The 21182-nt window shown below is 38.5% G+C and overlaps 1 protein-coding gene across 1 annotated transcript; it reads left to right on the forward strand.

Annotated features, from left to right (window-relative positions):
• Positions 1–4460: 4460 nt before the first annotated feature.
• Positions 4461–20720, forward strand: LOC125382091 (15-hydroxyprostaglandin dehydrogenase [NAD(+)]-like). Its single transcript, XM_048400106.1, has 8 exons — positions 4461–4476; positions 7956–8064; positions 8844–8967; positions 15259–15365; positions 15781–15877; positions 16467–16543; positions 18602–18747; positions 20211–20720. Exons 2-8 carry the CDS (start codon positions 7972–7974, stop codon positions 20335–20337), a joined length of 771 nt encoding a protein of 256 aa, XP_048256063.1. The 5' UTR covers positions 4461–4476; positions 7956–7971; the 3' UTR covers positions 20338–20720.
• Positions 20721–21182: the final 462 nt, after the last annotated feature.

Here is a 21182-nt window from a genome sequence, read left to right on the forward strand (position 1 = left end):
CATCTTGTCTTCTCTACATTATAAGTAGTCAACCAATTTCGAGGGGGATTGGGTGCGATTTACCCTGTGTGTGAGCCTATCTGTTGACAACTAATTTATGTCACCGACATTCAGTCATACAGACCCGGAATATACATGTACGTCCGAAGTTTAACTGAGAGAAACGCTTTGATGTAACTATTTTTTCAAACGAACCGAGTTACTTCCCTTTGCCCTGTACATTCTTATAAACAACGGTTCATTTCAGCTCATCGACACTTATGCGAGATAAGCTTACCTAAGGTGTGTTACGAATGATTTGTCAGCGGGAAACATGAGGGACCTACATGTAAAATAATTGCCCGCTCCTTATCCAATCAGAAGCTAGTATTTTAATGTAAAGGTTAGATAAGTATATGTATTTACCCTGTATGTTTTGACTCATGACGACAGATCCTTCTTCTAGGAAACAGGGTCCAGGGTGTAAAGTTTTACCATGTGACCCAGGAAGACAAGGCCAATATGGATATTCTCAACACGGCTAATGAAGCTTGCATCAGGTGAATTTTGCCTCCCTATTGATGCATCTATAATTCTTCAATTGCTTCGGCCTATCAGTTTAGTGAAGATAAGAATTAAGTTACCTTGTTGCAGGAGTGAATTGTGTGGAGCACACATAATCTTGTACATGTCCACTGTGTTTAATTACTGAAATATAAAACATCAAGGACAGAGAATAACCAATCTGGTTCATCCACCGAAACAGATTCCACTGAATCACTGAAAATCGGTGATGATATCAGGTGAAACAAATCCTGAAACATAAGCCGAACATCAGATACATATACGCTTACGCAGAAAGGACTTTCCCCTACTTTCCCGAGATCCGGGTTCGAATAGGTCTTTAGCAACCCATGCTTGCCGTAAAAGGCGACTATGCTTGCTGTCAGAGGCGACAAAAGGGAACGGATGGTCAGGCCCGCTGACTTGGTTGATGCATGTCATCGCATCCCAATAGCGTGGATCGATGCTCATGATATCAATCACTGGATTGTCTGGTCCTGACTCGATTATTAACATACCGCCGTCATATTGCTAGAATATTGCTGAGTGTGGCGTTACACAACAAACAAACTTTCCATAGATATAAAGTATGATTTGGGAAATGTTATCTGATGAATGACAAATGCAGTTGTCTATTATGCAATGTAATACTATACGTATACATATTACCATAAATAATCAAGCACCTGTAACATAAGGAATAACCCTGTCAAAAGTTGAGCAGTTAATGAAAGTTGATAGAGGGTCGAAAAGGTATGGCTGATAATCACGTGACAGAACTCAAGCCGTGCCCGAGTGACCACTGGATACCGGCGGAATCCGCTTTTGTCACTTACGAAAGTAGATCAAGATTATTTACACGCTATCGCGCTACCTGTATGGTCTGTTGGTAGCGTCCACTGGCCGACATTGAACCTGTATCATTGCCAAAAACAGGTCACACAACATTGCCCGGTTCTTCTGGTCACATGCACAATGGCCACGTACACACGTGTTGCTGTTATTATAACAGCTATCGCAGTTTTGCACTGATATCAGTTGAGATTAAGTTAACCCAATTGGGAATGTCAGTGTGACATCCAGAGTTAAGGACGTTTCACGAGCGCCACCATATGCAGTGTGCAGTCCAGCAGAACGTCTTTACATGATTGGGAAGACGATGCCATTGTTGCTGCAAAATGGTGCCAAGATCTTGCAAATTCTGTGGTTGGTTCTGGAGAGTGCGCAGACTTCTGCCAGGAACATCCCAGACGTGTTCGATGGGATTGAGGTCGGGAGACCTTGACGGCCAGTCCATGACGTTGACTCCCACATTCTGAAGGAAATTCCTTGTCAGAATTGCTGTGTGGGGTCTGGCATTGTCGTGTTGGAAGATCAAACCGGGTCCATGTGCTGCCATAAAAGGCAGAAGTTCTGGTGCCAGTACCTGGTCGAGGTAAGCAGCAGAGTTGAGGTTGCCACGGATGACAAGAAGCCTGGAACGTGCATTGCCACTGAAAGCACCCCACACCATGACACTTCCGCCTCGAAATCTGTCAACTTCCTGTACACAACATTGGGCGTAACGTTCATGACGGCGCCTCCACACCCTCGTCCTACCATCAGCAACTCAAGATTAAATCGGGATTCATCACTGAAGACGACTTGATTCCAATTCCTCCGAGTTCATCGTAAGTGTCGCTGTGCCCACAATTGACGTTGATGTCTGTGTAACTGAGTCAGAATCGGCCCGCAGTATGGCCGTCGTGCTTGAAGGTGAGCAGTTCTCGGGCGGTTTCGAAGAGTTTGCGCACTCAGTCTACCCCTAAACAGTTCTTTTCTGGTTGATGTAGCCGTCAAAAATCGGTTACGGAGGTGACGTAGGACAATCTGACGATCCTCTGCATGTGACGTCAAACGTGGTCGACCTGGCCGAGGGCGATCAGCGGTGGTACCCGTTTGCTGTAGACGCGTCTGTAAATCATAAACATTCCGTCGACTACAACCCATCGTCCTTGCGACTTCAGCTACGGACGTTCCTGTCTGCAACATGCCGGTGGCACGTTCACGTTGCACATTTGAAAGGCGTGGCATGACAAATGGCCGTAAAGATTTTTGTTTTCTTGTGTTTTTCTATTTTTGTTAATGACTGCTAACAAGTATGGCTGAAAACAGGTGCGGTATTATGGTCACGTGACCAGTTGCACGTGAAAAAACACTTTTGCCACTATAGTGCTGTGCACATGATTTTGATCGATTCACCTGCACAAAAACGGGTGTTATCTGAAGACAATACGTGGTCATTACTGTTTAAATACACAATAAGGGCCCACAAACTGGTCAAAATGTTAAAATTTTAGGATTGTGAAGTTTTTAATTTGGTTCAGTATATAACCAAAACAACCAAAAGGCATCCCATCCCAGTAGTAAAATACATATACATGAGACATGGAAGTAAATGGCAACATCTTGATGAAATTCATGTATATGAAAAGAGTCGCAAGAAGAGATAAATTTGCTATTTGACATATTGTTAAATTTATCATGCATTTTTCATGAAATATTGTTTGTATATTTTCAGATGGCTTTAGTATTTAATCACTAACATGACTAAGTACATACTTAAAATGCATTTCACATTGCACAGTTAGACATGTTTTGTACAAGAAAGAGGAATAAGACATACATTATACAATGATATACATGATACATATAATACACTTGCGACCGCCTCCGTGGTCTTGTGGTAGAGCGTCCGCCCGTGGAGCGGAAGGTCCAGGGTTCGATCCCGGGCCGCGTCATACAAAAAGACGTTAAAAGATTGTACTTGTTGTTACCCTGTCTGGCGCTCGGCATTAAGGGGCTAAAACAAGGACTGGTCGGCTCGGAGTCAGTATACTGTGTCTGAGTGGGGTACTCATGTTAAACTGCGGCATGGTATCTCAGTGAGCTAGCACTATAAATCGGCATCAGTCCGGACTAGTACAAGCAGCCACACACACACATACACGTGCATGCACGTCGCTATATAAGTGCAATAATCTTGGACGCGACGTTAAACCCAATTTCACCTCACCTATAATACACTTGCAGTCTGATGCTGGTCAAACCAAATGACCTTAATTGTCACTGTTACCTCAGTACTTCAGACTGACCTGTGGCCTTGGTTATCGATCTGACATACATCCTTACCTGGCCCTTGCAACAAATTTTCAAAATTTAACCTCACATATAATCGCTTACTTATCCCTCAGCATTCAAATCTGTCTGAAGCTCTGATGTCTTTCATATCATATTTTCCACTAAATATACTAAATGTGAAGATTGCTACTAACCTGAGGGATCAATCGTTATGGACTCAAAGTCCTTGCCGGCATGTTCAGATAGCTTTTGAATTTTGCCAACAGATCTTTATTATTTAGGGTAAGACCAAGCACTTGGGACAATGTTGCCAGCTGCATCCGTAGGCGCGTCCAAGTGATACGGGAAGGATGCACAATCTTTTGCCATCTCTCTTGTCTGGTGCAGTCACGATTATTTACAGGCCGTCGTCAAAAAGCTGGGGTATTGCTGAACGTGGAGTTAAAAAACAAACAAACAAACATGCAGTCTTTGTAAACTGTCCTCACTAGCGCTAGGTAGGCGTGTGCACAGATATTCACCCATCGCCCTGCAAACTGTCCCAGTTTTAGACAGGCTTCTGCACCGACCCAGTTCTGGTCGCTGCACACGATAGTGTCGAAGTTGAAAGTTTAAAGTTCGATATCTCGGGGACGTTGACTCTGAGCAAATCCGAGACTTGCGATTGACGATTGCATCGGGCAACGCGGTGAGTAACAATTATGTGGAACACAAATAGTATTTTGGTTACATTCTGTCTATAACGTCGGCGTGCATACACACCAGACACTCATACTTGAACGTCTGTCGTGTAGCACAAGGTAAACGGGTGAGGTCTGTATATAATTCAAGGCTAAAATACAAGTAAATAGAATTTGTGGGTCAAGGTGACATGCTATTGGATATGGAAGGGGTTTTGATGTGAACAGCAAATCCTGTAAATCCAACCGGTTAAATTATCTAATTTTGCCTTCCAGTGGTTCTAATCGTGACGCCTTCGATTGTTTTTTTGCAATAGTTATGAGTAGAAGGAGTACAATATATCAGCGGCTTTGATGATTGTGTGAGTTAAGGAGGGGATTGCCTAAAAGTCGGGCCGGGCCTGTCTAGCGGGTAATGCTAAACATGGATTGCAGAATAATAAAACGGAAGGTGCATATCTGGACAGATCTCAAATGTCCACAAACGTATAGTTTTGCTCATTTAATTGAGTTTGAATCAAAATGCATCTTCAACAATGTAATAAACTGATAATTATGACTACATACCGTGAGTCCTCGTAGAAAAGTCAGTGTCTTGACTGTGTGTTTTCTTTGATGAGGATGTTTCTCACTGACCTTAGCGTGTAGGGGTGTGATGTCCTGGCCAGGAAATGACAGCGTTTTGACTACTCACCGTTCATTAATTAACTTGTTGGGCATCCCTAATTAACCTTTACGAATTCAAGTTAAACCAACACAGGATCGATGTTTTCTGGAAGTGGATATTCGCGAATGCCATAAGGCTGACACGACATGTGTTAATAACTGTCCTTGCACTTCTAAAGTTAATAATCATTCTTTATACCTAAAGACTTGTATTATATCTAATTATATACCACTTTATTGTCTCATATTGCGCTGGTTAAAGAAAACACAGTGCTCAAAGTGAAGCCCTTTTCCCTCTACATTCTCAACATAGTCTCTATCAAAAGTGTTTGGCTTGTGTTGGATCTGACTTGGTCCGGGCTGTCAAAACCAACTTAAAATACATAGATGTATCATCAAATGTATTTACATCTATAGATAAGTATGTTATCTACCTATATACCACTTTATAATGTCACAGTACATCTTAAGAAAACTGTTCCGTTAAAGTCAAACACCTTTCCTGTATTTTCTTAAGAAAATCTCTGTCAGAAGTGTTGGGTCCGATTTGGCCCGGGCTGTCAAAATCAACTTTAAATACATAAATGTATCATCAAATGTGTTTACATCTGTAGCGTAGTATTTTATCTACCTATATACCTCTTTATAATATCTCAGTACATCGTATTTAAAGAAAACAAGGTGCTCAAAGTGAAGCCCTTTTCACTCTACATTCTCAACATAGTCTCTTTCAAAAGTGTTTGGCTTGTGTTGGGTCTGACTTGGTCCGGGCTGTCAAAACCAACTTTAAACACATAGATGTACCATCAAATATATTTACATCTATAGATTAGTATTACATCTACCTATATACCACTTTATAATGTCACAGTACATCGAATTTAAAGAAAACCGGTCCGTTAAAGTCAAACACATTTACTGTATTTTCTTAAGAAAATCTCTGTCAGAAGTGTTAGGTCCGACTTGGCCAGGGCTGTCAAAATCAACTTTAAACACATAGATGTATCATTAAATGTGTTTACATCTGTAGCTTAGTATTTTATCTACCTATATACAACTTTATGATATCTCAGTACATCGTATTTTAAGAAAACAAGGTGCTCAAAGTGAAGCCCTTTTCCCTCTACATTCTCAGTGTTTTGTCTGTTTTGGGTCCGACTTGGCCCGGGCTGTCAAAACCAACTTTAAACACACAGATGGATCATCAAATGTGTTTACATCTGTAGCTTAGTATTTTAGCTACCCATATACCACTTTATAATGTCACAGTAAATCACATTTAAAGAAAACAAGGTATTTACTTAGATATAGAAGTTCCTATAAATAGAAACGCTATGCCGACAGATGGAAATTTGTATCATTATAGCTAGAAGCATTTGATACGTTTCAAATCTTTTTTCGTTTAACGATTGCTCTTTTACATGTTACCTAGATCAGCGACGCTTACACACAACTCCACTTTCTGGTTTTCAAGTGATTTACTCCGAAATACTTAATTATGGTGCACGGTTTTGGTTGGTGATTGTTGCATGGTAATGTCATGTGTATGTTGCATCAATAATATGTAGGTATGATCGCCGATAATGAACTAATTAGCCAATAACAATTTGGCCCGTCTTGGCCCGGCCCGGCCCGACTTTAGGCGATGCCGTTAAGGAGTGGTAGTTTATTGAACATGATGAGGGTGTATGGGTGAAGGTAGGTTTCTGTGCGTGTGTGTTGTTTAATATGCCGCACCTTAGTTGTGAAAAGTTGCGTCCCTTAGCCTTGCGATTCGGGGTAGAATAGGTCTTCAGCAACCCATGCTTGTCGTTAAAAGTTACTATCGTAAGGAGCGACTAATGGGATCGGATGGTCAAACTCGCTGACTTGGTTGATGCATGTCATCGTATCCCAATTGCGTAGACTGACGCTCATGATGTCAATTACTAGATTGTCTTGAACAGGCTCGATTATTTGCAGACCGCCGTCATAAAGCCGGAATATTGCTGAGTGCGGCGTTAAACAACAAGCAAGGAAACCCTTCCCCTTCCCCGCAAGTGCTGATTGTGGATTTGAATCTAATAGTTACATCACTTGATCCTCCTCAATGTCCACGCTCGTGGATTATACCGATAGACGTCCGGAGCAGCCCGACTTTGCCTTCCACTGGAATTAAGATGACACGCCGTGGTGCATAAGGGTTTGTCTTTAAAGTGACGAGAAGCAATACTCACTCACCCATCCGCAACGTGAAAACAATTTCGACACGTTCCAACAGGTTATATCAGAAGCACTAGGCAAAAGGTCAGGTGCTAGTTATGATTTTTGGTAGGCTTTGTGATAAGGGCTGTCACTGATAGTTTCAGTACATATTTTGAAAATAGATTTGATTTATTCAATTTTATCTTCCAAAACTGTAGATATCGCTGCAATGAAATTATATCACAATGCTTTGCAGACCATTGTGACGTCACTGAAGCTGTTAGCAGTATTCTTTGCACTTAAAACACTGCTAATTACTGTCTACAAATTGAAAAGTTTGAAGAATGATGTTGGATGATAAATAAAACCTCACCATCGTGTCTTTTGATATCAAATATATCAATACTCGTTGATAAAAGTGGCAAAAATCCTCGGCAAGCCTCGGAATGTTTCCACTTTTATCAACTCGTTTTGATATATTTGATATCAAAAGACACGAGGGTTAGATTCTCTATGTATACAGTTTATATTACGTAGTAAAGGTATATGAAACAAATGAAATGACATTTAATATATATCTGGCCATGACGTATGATATAAATTGTTTTCTATGCCCCCCATGCAATAATCATGTTATTAGTTTTACAGCTGTTGTGGAAATTTAATGTTGTTTTCAGTCCGATGTATTAACACACACTTATTGTAGCCCTGTTCACAGAGCAGTATAGTAATTACATTTATATATAATATGTACACCTTCAGCATACCTGTCGTCGACATGCAGCTGAAAGATAAGGTCGTGTTCATCACTGGAGGTGCACAGGGGTTCGGGAAGGCCGTGGCTGAAGCTGTGCTGAAGAAGGGTGCAAAGGTAAAAGTGTTCTTCTTGAAATACAACCCAAACAAACAAAACACTTCAATATTATTTTTAGTAGCATTTCTCAGCGCGTTATATGTGAGGAGTAATACCCACTTGCTCTGATCACATCTTTGAAGTCATGGTGCGATGTGGTCGATCCAAGGCTTCAAGGAAAACACTATTACGACTGATCGTGAGAATATTCCTTTTACAGAGATATTTACAGATTGGTTCAAGATATTTATGTCAGATACCGATATTATTTTCTAGGCAATAATTGGATTCTATTGTTTTATTCTGTGAGTCGAGTTTGTACGAGTCTCCCAAACACCACTTTGCTTGTCTGTTACTCAAAAGGTTATAATGCATATCTATTTAGCAATCAACAAAATCCTTCACTTTTACATGTTACTAGTTACAATGTCTACGTCTCAATCTTTTTAAAACCAAGTATCAGTGTGAAGACCTGAGGACATCTGCATAGGAAGTCGCGTCACGTGAACTCTAAACGAACTTTGACCGCCCAACCTAAATGAAAGACGCGTGGGTTAAGTCAGACGTTAGCTACCAAAACGATTCGGCTTCATTTCTATACTTCCTCCATTTTTTAAATTTCGGAGTTTTCAAAGGAAAGCCGCCCCAGAACACAAATTCTCTCTGGATAGTAAACCCTTTAGGGTGTAGATGCCCTGGACCAACTTGTATAATAGTCTATGTCTGTTTCACCCATCAATCAAGGATCTGAAGAAAGAAGATACACTGTCTGACATATTAGTTCCTTTTCTGGTCAGGTTTGTGTCGCGGATGTCAAAGTGGACCAAGGGGAGGCAACTGCCAAGGAGCTACAAGCTTCCAGTGGAACAGACAATGTCCTCTTTGTGAAATGTGACGTGTCTGATGCTTCTGTATTTGAGGGTAAGACTTTAAATATATTGACACCATTATGTTCATACACATCCATGTGGGAAGCCAGTGTTACTACAGATGTAGTTTGGAGTGAGATACTAAATATACTGACACCAACACGACATACATATCCATGTAGGAAGCCAGTGTTACTACAGATGTAGTTGGGGTGAGATACTACATATACTGACACCAACATGACAGAATATGTATTAAATACGTTCCAACAGAATATGTATTAAATACGTTCAAACAGAATATGTACTTAATGCGTTCAAACAGAATATGAATTAAATACGTTCTTACAGAATATGTATCAAATACGTTCCAACAGAATATGTATCAATGTAGTTCCAACAGAATATGTATTAAATATGTCCCCACAGAATATGAATTAAATACGTTCCAACAGAATATGTATTAAATACGTTCCAACAGAATATGTATTAAATACGTGCCAACAGAATATGTATTAAATACGTTCCATCAGAATATGTATTAAATACGTTCCAACAGAATATATATTAAATACATTCCAACAGAATATGTATTAAATACGTTCCAACAGAATATGTATAAAATACGTATTAAATACGTTCCAACAAAATATGTATTAAATATGTCCCCTCAGAATATGTATTAAATACGTTCCAACAGAATATGTATTAAATACGTTCCAACAGAATATGTATTAAATAAGTTCCAACAGAATATGTATCAAAAAGGTTCCAACAGAATATGTATTAAATACGTTCCAACAGAATATGTATTAAATACGTTCCAACAGAATATGTATTAAATAAGTTCCAACAGAATATGTATCAAATACGTTCCAACAGAATATGTATTAAATACGTTCCAACAGAATATGTATTAAATACGTTCCAACAGAATATGTATTAAATACGTTCCAACAGAATATGTATTAAATACGTTCCAACAGAATATGTATTAAATACGTTCAACAAAATATGTATTAAATACGTTCGAACTGAATATGTATTAAATACGTTCCAACAGAATATGTATTAAATACGTTCAACAAAATATGTATTAAATACGTTGGAACTGAATATGTATTAAATACGTTCCAACATAATATGTATTAAATACGTTCCAACAGAATATGTATTAAATACGTTCCAACAGAATATGTATTAAATACGTTCAAACAGAATATGTATTAAATACGTTCCAACAGAATATGTATTAAATACGTTCCAACAGAATATGTATCAAGGTCGTTCCAACAGAATATGTATTAAATACGTTCCAACAGAATATGTCTTAAATACGTTTCAACAGAATATGTATTAAATACGTCCCTACAAAATATGTATCAATGTCGTTCCAACAGAATATGTATTAAATATGTCCCCTCAGAATATGTATTAAATACATTCCAATAGAATTTGTATTAAATACGTTCCAACAGAATATGTATTAAATAAGTTCCAACAGAATATGTATCAAAAAGGTTCCAACAGATTATGTATTAAATACGTTCCAACAGAATATGTATTAAATACGTTCCAACAGAATATGTATTAAATAAGTTCCAACAGAATATGTATCAAATACGTTCAAACAGAATATGTATTAAATACGTTCCAACAGAATATGTATTAAATACGTTCCAACAGAATATGTATTAAATACGATCCAACAGAATATGTATTAAATACGTTCCAACAGAATATGTATTAAATATGTTCCAACAGAATATGTATTAAATACGTTCAACAAAATATGTATTAAATACGTTCGAACTGAATATGTATGAAATACGTTCCAACAGAATATGTATTAAATACGTTCAACAAAATATGTATTAAATACGTTGGAACTGAATATGTATTAAATACGTTCCAACAGAATATGTATTAAATACGTTCCAACAGAATATGTATTAAATACGTTCCAACAGAATATGTATTAAATACGTTCCAACAGAATATGTATTAAATACGTTCCAACAGAATATGTATCAAGGTCGTTCCAACAGAATATGTATTAAATACGTTCCAACAGAATATGTCTTAAATACGTTCCAACAGAATATGTATTAAATACGTCCCTACAAAATATGTATCAATGTCGTTCCAACAGAATATGTATTAAATATGTCCCCTCAGAATATGTATTAAATACGTTCCAAAAGAATATGTATTAAATACGTTCCAACAGAATATGTCTTAAATACGTTCCAACAGAATATGTATTAAATACGTCCCTACAAAATATGTATCAATGTCGTTCCAGCAGAATATGTATTAAATATGTCCCCTCAGAATATGTATTAAATACGTTCCAAAAGAATATGTATTAAATACGTTCCAACAGAATATGTATTAAGGTCGTTCCAACAGAATATGTATCAAGGTCGTTCCAACAGAATATGTATGAAATATGTCCCCTCAGAATATGTATCAAATACGTTCCAATAGAATATGTATTAAATACGTTCCAACAGAATATGTATTAAATACGTTCCAATAGAATATGTATTAAATACGTTCCAACAGAATATGTATTGAATACCTTCCAACAGAATTTGTATTAAATACGTTCAACAAAATATGTATAAAATACGTTCCAACAGAATATGAATTAAATACGTTCCAACAAAATATGTATTAAATACGTTCCAACAGAATATGTATTAAATACGTTCCAAAAGAATATGTATTAAATACGTTCCAACAGAATATGTATTAAATACGTTCCAACAGAATATGTATTAAATACGTTCCAACAGAATATGTATTAAATACGTTCAACAGAATATGTATTAAATACGTTCCAACAGAATATGTATTAAATACGTTCCAACAGAATATGTATCAATGTCGTTCCAAAAGAATATGTATTAAATAAGTTCCAACAGAATATGTATTAAATACGTTCCAACAGAATATGTATTAAATACGTTCCAACAGAATATGTATCAAGGTCGTTCCAACAGAATATGTATTAAATACGTTCCAACAGAATATGTCTTAAATACGTTCCAACAGAATATGTATTAAATACGTTCCAACAGAATATGTCTTAAATACGTTCCAACAGAATATGTATTAAATACGTTCCAACAGAATATGTATTAAATACGTTCCAAAAGAATATGTATTAAATACGTTCCAACAGAATATGTATCAAATACGTTCCAACAGAATATGTATCAAATACGTTCCAACAGAATATGTATTAAATACGTTCCAACAGAATATGTATTAAATACGTTCCAAAAGAATATGTATTAAATACGTTCCAACAGAATATGTATTAAAAACGTTCCAACAGAATATGTATTAAATACGTTCCAACAGAATATGTATTAAATACGTTCCAACAGAATATGTATTAAATACGTTCAACAGAATATGTTTTAAATACGTTCAAACAGAATATGTATTAAGTACGTTCCAACAGAATATGTATCAATGTCGTTCCAACAGAATATGTATTAAATAAGTTCCAACAGAATATGTATTAAATACGTTCCAACAGAATATGTATTTAATACGTTCCAACAGAATATGTATTAAATACGTTCCAACAGAATATGTATTAAATACGTTCCAATAGAATATGTATCAATGTCGTTCCAACAGAATATGTATTAAATACGTTCCAACAACATATGTATTAAATACGTTCCAACAGAATATGTATCAAGGTCGTTCCAACAGAATATGTATTAAATACGTTCCAACAAAATATGTATTAAATACGTTCCAACAGAATATATATTAAATACGTTCCAACAGAATATGTATTAAATACGTTCCAACCGAATATGTATCAAATACTTTCAACAGAATATGTATTAAATACGTCCCTACAAAATATGTATCAATGTCGTTCCAACAGAATATGTATTAAATATGTCCCCTCAGAATATGTATTAAATACGTTCCAAAAGAATATGTATTAAATACGTTCCAACAGAATATGTATTAAGGTCGTTCCAACAGAATATGTATCAAGGTCGTTCCAACAGAATATGTATGAAATATGTCCCCTCAGAATATGTATCAAATACGTTCCAATAGAATATGTATTAAATACGTTCCAACAGAATATGTATTAAATACGTTCCAATAGAATATGTATTAAATACGTTCCAACAGAATATGTATTGAATACCTTCCAACAGAATTTGTATTAAATACGTTCAACAAAATATGTATAAAATACGTTCCAACAGAATATGAATTAAATACGTTCCAACAAAATATGTATTAAATACGTTCCAACAGAATATGTATTAAATACGTTCCAAAAGAATATGTATTAAATACGTTCCAACAGAATATGTATTAAATACGTTCCAACAGAATATGTATTAAATACGTTCAACAGAATATGTATTAAATACGTTCCAACAGAATATGTATTAAATACGTTCCAACAGAATATGTATCAATGTCGTTCCAAAAGAATATGTATTAAATAAGTTCCAACAGAATATGTATTAAATACGTTCCAACAGAATATGTATTAAATACGTTCCAACAGAATATGTATCAAGGTCGTTCCAACAGAATATGTATTAAATACGTTCCAACAGAATATGTCTTAAATACGTTCCAACAGAATATGTATTAAATACGTTCCAACAGAATATGTCTTAAATACGTTCCAACAGAATATGTATTAAATACGTTCCAACAGAATATGTATTAAATACGTTCCAAAAGAATATGTATTAAATACGTTCCAACAGAATATGTATCCAACACGTTCCAACAGAATATGTATCAAATACGTTCCAACAGAATATGTATTAAATACGTTCCAACAGAATATGTATTAAATACGTTCCAAAAGAATATGTATTAAATACGTTCCAACAGAATATGTATTAAAAACGTTCCAACAGAATATGTATTAAATACGTTCCAACAGAATATGTATTAAATACGTTCCAACAGAATATGTATTAAATACGTTCAACAGAATATGTTTTAAATACGTTCAAACAGAATATGTATTAAGTACGTTCCAACAGAATATGTATCAATGTCGTTCCAACAGAATATGTATTAAATAAGTTCCAACAGAATATGTATTAAATACGTTCCAACAGAATATGTATTTAATACGTTCCAACAGAATATGTATTAAATACGTTCCAACAGAATATGTATTAAATACGTTCCAATAGAATATGTATCAATGTCGTTCCAACAGAATATGTATTAAATACGTTCCAACAACATATGTATTAAATACGTTCCAACAGAATATGTATCAAGGTCGTTCCAACAGAATATGTATTAAATACGTTCCAACAAAATATGTATTAAATACGTTCCAACAGAATATATATTAAATACGTTCCAACAGAATATGTATTAAATACGTTCCAACCGAATATGTATAAAATACTTTCAACAGAATATGTATTAAATACGTTCAAGAAAATATGTATTAAATACGTTCGAACAGAATATGTGTATTAAATACGTTCCAACAGAATATGTATTTAATACGTTCTAACAGAATATGTATCAATGTCGTTCCAACAGAATATGTATTAAAAACGTTCCAACAGAATATGTATTTAATACGTTCGAACAGAATATGTATTAAATACGTTCCAACAGAATATGTATCAAATGCGATGATTCTGATGAGTATAAGCATAACGATACTGTTCAATCGGAACTCAACTTCAAGGTAAGGGTTTAGACCACTTGAATGCCAACTTCTTAAGTACATTCATAATAAATATAAACTAGGTGCAACTATTAGGGCAAATGACAGGGGTGCAAGCAGAGAATGGATTCTTCCTCATGTCTTGGTGTATATGCAATAGTTCGAGTGGTCGTTTGGAACATCCCAATAGCTCTGGTGCGAGTCGTAGTCCATGTAGTTTTCAAGTGCCTATTCTCAACTGTTGTTGTTAATGCGGCTTGGAGGCGGTGGAGTAGCCGAGTGGCTAAAACGTTAGCTTGTCACGCTGAAAACATGGGCTCGATTCCCCACATGTGTGTAGCCCATGTACCCTGTCGTGATATTGCTGGAATATTGCTAAAAGCGGCGTAAAACCGTACGTACTCACTAATCAGGTTAGAAACAGTATATCTACAATACATCGAGTTGCACGTGCAGATCATTGGTTGTGTTGTTTGTGTTTTCAGTCATTTGTGACAATGTTGGTCAGTGTATACTCTCCTGTAACATTTCCCCTCGTTTATATGTTGCTTCCATTTATAATTAAACAAATAATATTCACCACACTGTGGTGTTGACGGCTGTCGATTTGTTTTACGATTTTGACTCTTTATCTAGATGCTTTCAAAGCTGCCGTCTCAAAATTTGGTCACGTTGATGTTATGTGCAACAATGCGGGCATCATGGATGAACGAATATGGGAAAAACAGCTCGAAATCAACTTCGTAAGTGTTTGAAAGTTTATCAATTTAGTATCCACCATACATATGATATACACAAGCTCACATAGTCCAGACAAAATAAGGTTTCACATGGAACAATTTGCTCCGTAATTTATTTCACCTCAATGCATTTCTACAAGGCCCCAAGAACAACATACTAAAAGTCCCAAGCAATCCCAGTTTGGGAAATACGTCTAATTTGTATAATCCAATATAGCCACCAATTATCAATCTATCTTCCATGTTTCAGATGAGGTTCAATGTTTCGATAAAAAAGCATGTGTTGTGTTGCGAAATATTCACATTGTGTTTCTAAACAGATAGTCACAATTACTGAACGTTTTCGAATTTTGATAAATCTACAACCACCCTCTCTATGTTTATACCGTCATATGTCGTTATTGCTGTCAACTTCCAGGGTGGCGTTGTGCGGGGGACAATGATGGCGCTGAATCACATGAGGAAGGATAAAGGGGGTAGAGGCGGTGTCATCATCAATACCGCTTCAATGGGAGGTATGAAGTGGTCATTCTTATCCAATCATGCAAAACATTATTTTCCGGATCGTAGATGAGGTGTTTAAGTTATGGCAGGTCTGTGGGTGATGGGGTGGCTTGAGAGACATTGGGGGAGGAGGAGGAGGAGTCTAAGTATCTACTTTGCTTCCTGCCCTTAGCGACTGCCCCCGTGAAGATCCGGTTTAGAATGGGTCTCGACCCATGTTTTTCGTAAGAGGCGACCAACGGGATGGATGTCAGTGACTGGTTTGTCTGGTCCAGACTCGATTATCTACAGACCGCCGTCATATGGCTGCAATATTGATGTGTTAAACAACAAACAAATTTATCGACCAACTAGTTACCATGTTACAAGGTAACATTGCATAAAGATATGAAACACTTGAACTGAAGCAGATATACCATAACTTGCATGAATAAGAAACCCTTCCTAAGTGATGCTTGCACTTTTAATAATCTTTGAAGGTTACCAAAAGCGACACAACCATTTCCATAGTCACACGATATCTCTGCTAAGAGTCGAGTGTATGATTCCGACGCACTTGAATGTTGTAAACTTTATTCTTTCTTTCTCTCTTTTTTTAAGGTTTGTTTCCTATGCTCTGGTTCCCTACTTACGCAGCCAGTAAAAGTGCTGTTTATCATTTCACAGCGAGCTGGGCAGTAAGTTTATTTCAAATAGTTTTTTATACAAGTATATTGATCTGGATATATGCATACTCGATATAAATACCCACATTTTCTAAACTGGGCGGCAAAAGAAAGTATAGGTCGAGATCCATGATCGAAAAAAAAATAACAAGAAGAGGTTTTGTTGTGAGTTAAAATATAATCTAGGGAGGGGTAACAAATGATTGATCAACCACAGTTTGAATGAAATTGTGCAATCACATGTAATGTAAGCTCAAGGTAAACAATTGTGGGGTAAGAAATTTCATTTTCAAAAGTTGCCTGAAATGTCACCAAAAAATTGTCAGACACACTACGAGTTCACTGTCGACACAGTTGCCTCCAAAAGCGTGTATGACCTCCAGCTGCCTCAATGCATGCTGTGATACGCCGCCTCATCGATGACGTCAGTCTTCTGATGACGTGGACTGGAATCCGTTACCACTCGTCCCTCAGGGCTTGCTGCAATTCTTGTCTGTTGACGGGAGGCTGATGGCGTGCTCTAATCTGTCTGTCAAGATGGTCCCACAGATGTTCAATAGGAATCATATCGGGTGAGTGGGCAGGCCAGGGCAAAACGTCAACGTTCTGTTGGTTTAGAAAGTTCCGAGTCAGTCTTGCAGTATGGGGCCTGGCATTGTCGTGTTGAAACAACGTCCCCTGCTGTTGGTTTTGTAAGAACGGAAGCACAACTGGCTGCGACACTTGGTCTCTGTACTGCACAGCGTTCAGGTTTCCCTGTATAATCACCATCAGTCTTCTGATCTCCACAAATACCGCCCCACACCATGATACCTCCCCCGCCGAATGGATGGACCTCCCGAATTAACGCCGGAGCCAAACGTTCCCCTCTGCGTTGATAAACTCGTTCTCTGCCGTCATTTCGAAATACGTTAAACCGACTTTCATCAGTAAATAGCACTCGACGCCAATTTCTCACTTGCCAGCGTCGAACCTGCCTCGCCCATCGCAGTCTCAGGCGTCGATGTTGAGCAGTCAGTACCATTCCTCGGAAAGGACGATACGCTCGGATTCCAGCAGCACGAAGTCGTCGTAGTACTGTACGTTGGCTAATGGGATGTCCCAACGCTGTTGCTGTCGTCGCCGTCACAGTTACGAATCTGTTTCGCAGGTGAATGAGCCGTATCTGACCGTCTTCCAGTAGTTTTGTCACTCGGGGTCGTCCGGTTCTAGGCCTGTCCTGTGTCCTCCCTGTCTGCCTGTACCGTTGAATCAGCCTGGCTACTGTCAATGGTGCACAACCAAACCTTCTGGCAAGTTGGACCTGTGTTGCCATGGCCATTTCGGCCATACCGATGGCTCTCTCTCTCTGCTCCTGTGACAGTCGTGACACTTCTTTTGTTTGCTTTCATCACGTGTGGTTATACCCTGCAGACGAACGCATTTATACAGCTGACATGCACGTGCAATTCATGCCATAGGCGGAAAACCTGTTTCACCATTTTTTTTGTCACCGCACGAGCGCCGTCAAAGGTGGCGCGTTCGGGTGAGGTGTTTCTTGGTACCTGTTCCGGGGCAGTCATATTACCAATACCCACTTTCCACTAGTTATCGCTGTTTTTAGGACAATTACAAATTGCCAACCTATACCTTCTTTTGCCGCTTAGTTTACTTTTGGAATGAGCGAAACGCTCCACTCTTCCGGAAATATTGTGTAAATGTGTAAGGTACCAACCATCACATATTCTGGTGGGGGTCGGGTTAGGGGTTTGAGCTGGGGCGGGTGTTGGGGGTCTGAGGGTCTGTAGGACTGGGGTTATAACCAAAAGCATAAACTGTCCCCAAAAATTCTTGGTTCAAAGTTATGAATTATGCAGGATCTGGTTTTGTAGCTATAGCGGAAAACATCCAATCTCGATACAAACTCCCAGCGACCCCCCCCCCCCCCCCCCCCCAGCGTGAACGCCAACGTCTCGATTATGTGCAAAGCAGTTAACGGCATTTTAAATGGTTATGTGATAAATGTATGATGACGTTATCCCATCAGTGAATGACAACAATATACACTACATAATGTCATTGTTTCATCAGCAAAACCCTGAAATGAAGGCCGCCGAAATTCGTCTGGTTAGTATCTGCCCGTCGGGCGCTAAGACGGCTCTGCTTGACTTGGCTGATGACCAGATCATAAACCCCGCACACTTCAAGCAGGTTATGGAACAATACGTGTACTGCACGTAAGAACGCACCTATCATGCTTAACAACTGAACAACAAAACGATAATCATTAATATTAACAAGTTAATGAGAAAAAGTCTTTTGTTAATGAATTGACGTCTCGAACGACAAAACCTTTTCCATAATCATTACAAGTCTCTGCTAAACCGTATCATAAGCATGTGTTTATAAATTACTATCAATTAGTCATGAAACCGGATGTTCGCGATAAGGTGAGTGTATTCTGCCCCACCTGTCACAAACGTCGTAGAAAGAGCATGCTCGATTATACTTCAATAGTGTGGTGGCACGTGGTACTGTGCTCAGCGCACAGATCACAAATCAGGTGAATTTAAGCAATGTCGGTCTCGGAGAGTAGTTGGATGGTTGACCACGTTAAGCTGCTTGACTCCTGAGAGTTTCTAGGGCTTCTGCCCTGCCCTACACTGAAGCACATGTAACACAAGTGGCGTCTCCTTAGGCAAGTGACTTTGTTCGAAATGTGCCTCTGTTCACCCAGCAGTGAGTGGGTACCCGGTAGGATGAGATGGTAATGTGGCTGTTAACCTTCCAGCGCCTCACAGGCAGCTTGGGTTGTATACTCCCCAGGGAGATGAGAATGAAAATAGAGTGCTCACTGATCCACTGACCGGGGTAATAATAGTGGGCGGCTAAGAGCATCCACTTGGTGAATGGAATTTTGCGCATTATAAATTATTATTATTAATAGTTGTGAAATGGAAATATCGAGGCTGGAGCTGCTGAAATATTGCCCGACATAAAGGGACAGTTGAGGTCATCCCTCCTTTTACAGTCTTGTGAATATTACTGTGAAACTCGGGTTTTATATGCATTGAGTGAGTGAGTGAGTAGGGTTTAACGCCGCATTTAGCAGTATTCCAGTTATATCACGGCGTGTCAGCTAAATGTGGCAGGAAAGCCTGAAGTGATGCAGCTCTCAGACGTTTATCACTTCGGTCAACCCACGAGCACGGGTATGGTGCTGACAAACCTAGAAACATAATCGGGGCGGAGCGGGATTCGAACCCACAATCATAGGTTTCTGGCGTGCCCAAGGGACGCAACTCCGCACAGAGAATCGCGGCGCCTCAGACAACTCGGCCACCCGTGCCCCCTTTTATGCATTGATCTAAATTTGATACAGATGAATCGACCTCACTGGTCTCAGGTAGCTCAGGTGGGACAATCAGTGGAATTCAATACAGTGAATTAGCATTTCACTGTGTAGAGTTGCGTCCCTTGAGCATGCTAGAAACCTAAGAATGTGGGTTTGAATCCCTTTGCGATCCGATTATATTTCTAGCACCATACGGGTGCTCGTGGATTTCGATAATGTGGTAAACGTCTGAGACCCGCATCACTTCGATTTGTCATCCCACATTAAGCTGACACGCCGTGCTATAACTGAAATACTGTTCAAAGCGGCGTTAATCCGTAGTCACTCACTCACTCTATGTTCCAGGGTAGACCAGGTGATGGAGGCATTCCTGCTGGCAATGGAGGACGACACCATCAACGGCACAGCCATCACCATCAAAGGCAAAGAAGGTGTGGAAAAGATGAAGTTGTCACTGGTCCCGGCTGAGTAATACCAAGATATATACCACATGAAATAGCCCCAAGATCTTAACCAGTAGTATTAAAATGCCTTTTAAAAAGAAATTGCAAAGTACTGCATGATGTGTATGCGGGCCACAGAGAAAGCCTTCGTGTAATCCATGGTATTTTGTTAGATATATACACATGCACAAAAGTTAAGCGCCACCCACCATATGTGTGAGCTGTTACTTTTGGCACTTAATGATGACTATTATAATGAGATGTACGATTGTTATAAGCCGTATATGTAAACCTCAAGTGATGCAGAAGTTGTCCCAAACCAAGTTTATCTTGTGTTCCAAAAGAATATGAGCAGAAAGGAATTTTACCGAAGACCAGAAATTGAAGGATTAGAAAACATTGAAAAACTCTTTTTGTCATGTAACTGTCATGATATCAGCAGACCATATCAGGTGTCACATAGACACCCTAGTGAGTGCAGAGTCTATTGCAAGACAGAAACGTCAGTAACGTGTGTATGATCCACGGACATTGACCACAGCTTCAACACTACGCCTCATACTCATTACAAGTCGTTGAATGCTTCTCTGAGGCAAACGGATCCATTCTTCATGAAGTCCAGCGAGATTTTGACCTGGGGGATCACGATGTCTGATTTTCCGGCCAAGAATGTCCCAGAGATGCTCAATCGGATTAAGATCCGGACTACAGGCCAGCCAAGAAAGAGTGGCAATAGCTTCTTGACGCAAATAAGCCAAAACTGCCCGAGATCTGTGTGGTCTAGCATTGTCGTCCATATTAACAGGTCTTGTCTGAAGAGGATGGTTGTCAAAATGAGGGACTACCACTGGACGAAGAATGGCATCTTGGAATT

This window comes from Haliotis rufescens, unplaced genomic scaffold (assembly GCF_023055435.1).
Source record: "Haliotis rufescens isolate VD_foot unplaced genomic scaffold, xgHalRufe1.0.p SCAF_1, whole genome shotgun sequence".
In the NCBI taxonomy this organism is placed as follows: domain Eukaryota; kingdom Metazoa; phylum Mollusca; class Gastropoda; order Lepetellida; family Haliotidae; genus Haliotis; species Haliotis rufescens.

Bases quoted from the DNA above. Each gene is read 5' to 3' on its own strand.
- LOC125382091 (XM_048400106.1), top strand. From the start codon at position 7,972: ATGCAGCTGAAAGATAAGGTCGTGTTCATCACTGGAGGTGCACAGGGG. The intron at 8,968-15,258 runs GTAAGACTTTAA...CTCTTTATCTAG, and splicing joins TGATGCTTCTGTATTTGAGG to ATGCTTTCAAAGCTGCCGTC. The intron at 15,878-16,466 runs GTATGAAGTGGT...TCTTTTTTTAAG, and splicing joins CAATACCGCTTCAATGGGAG to GTTTGTTTCCTATGCTCTGG.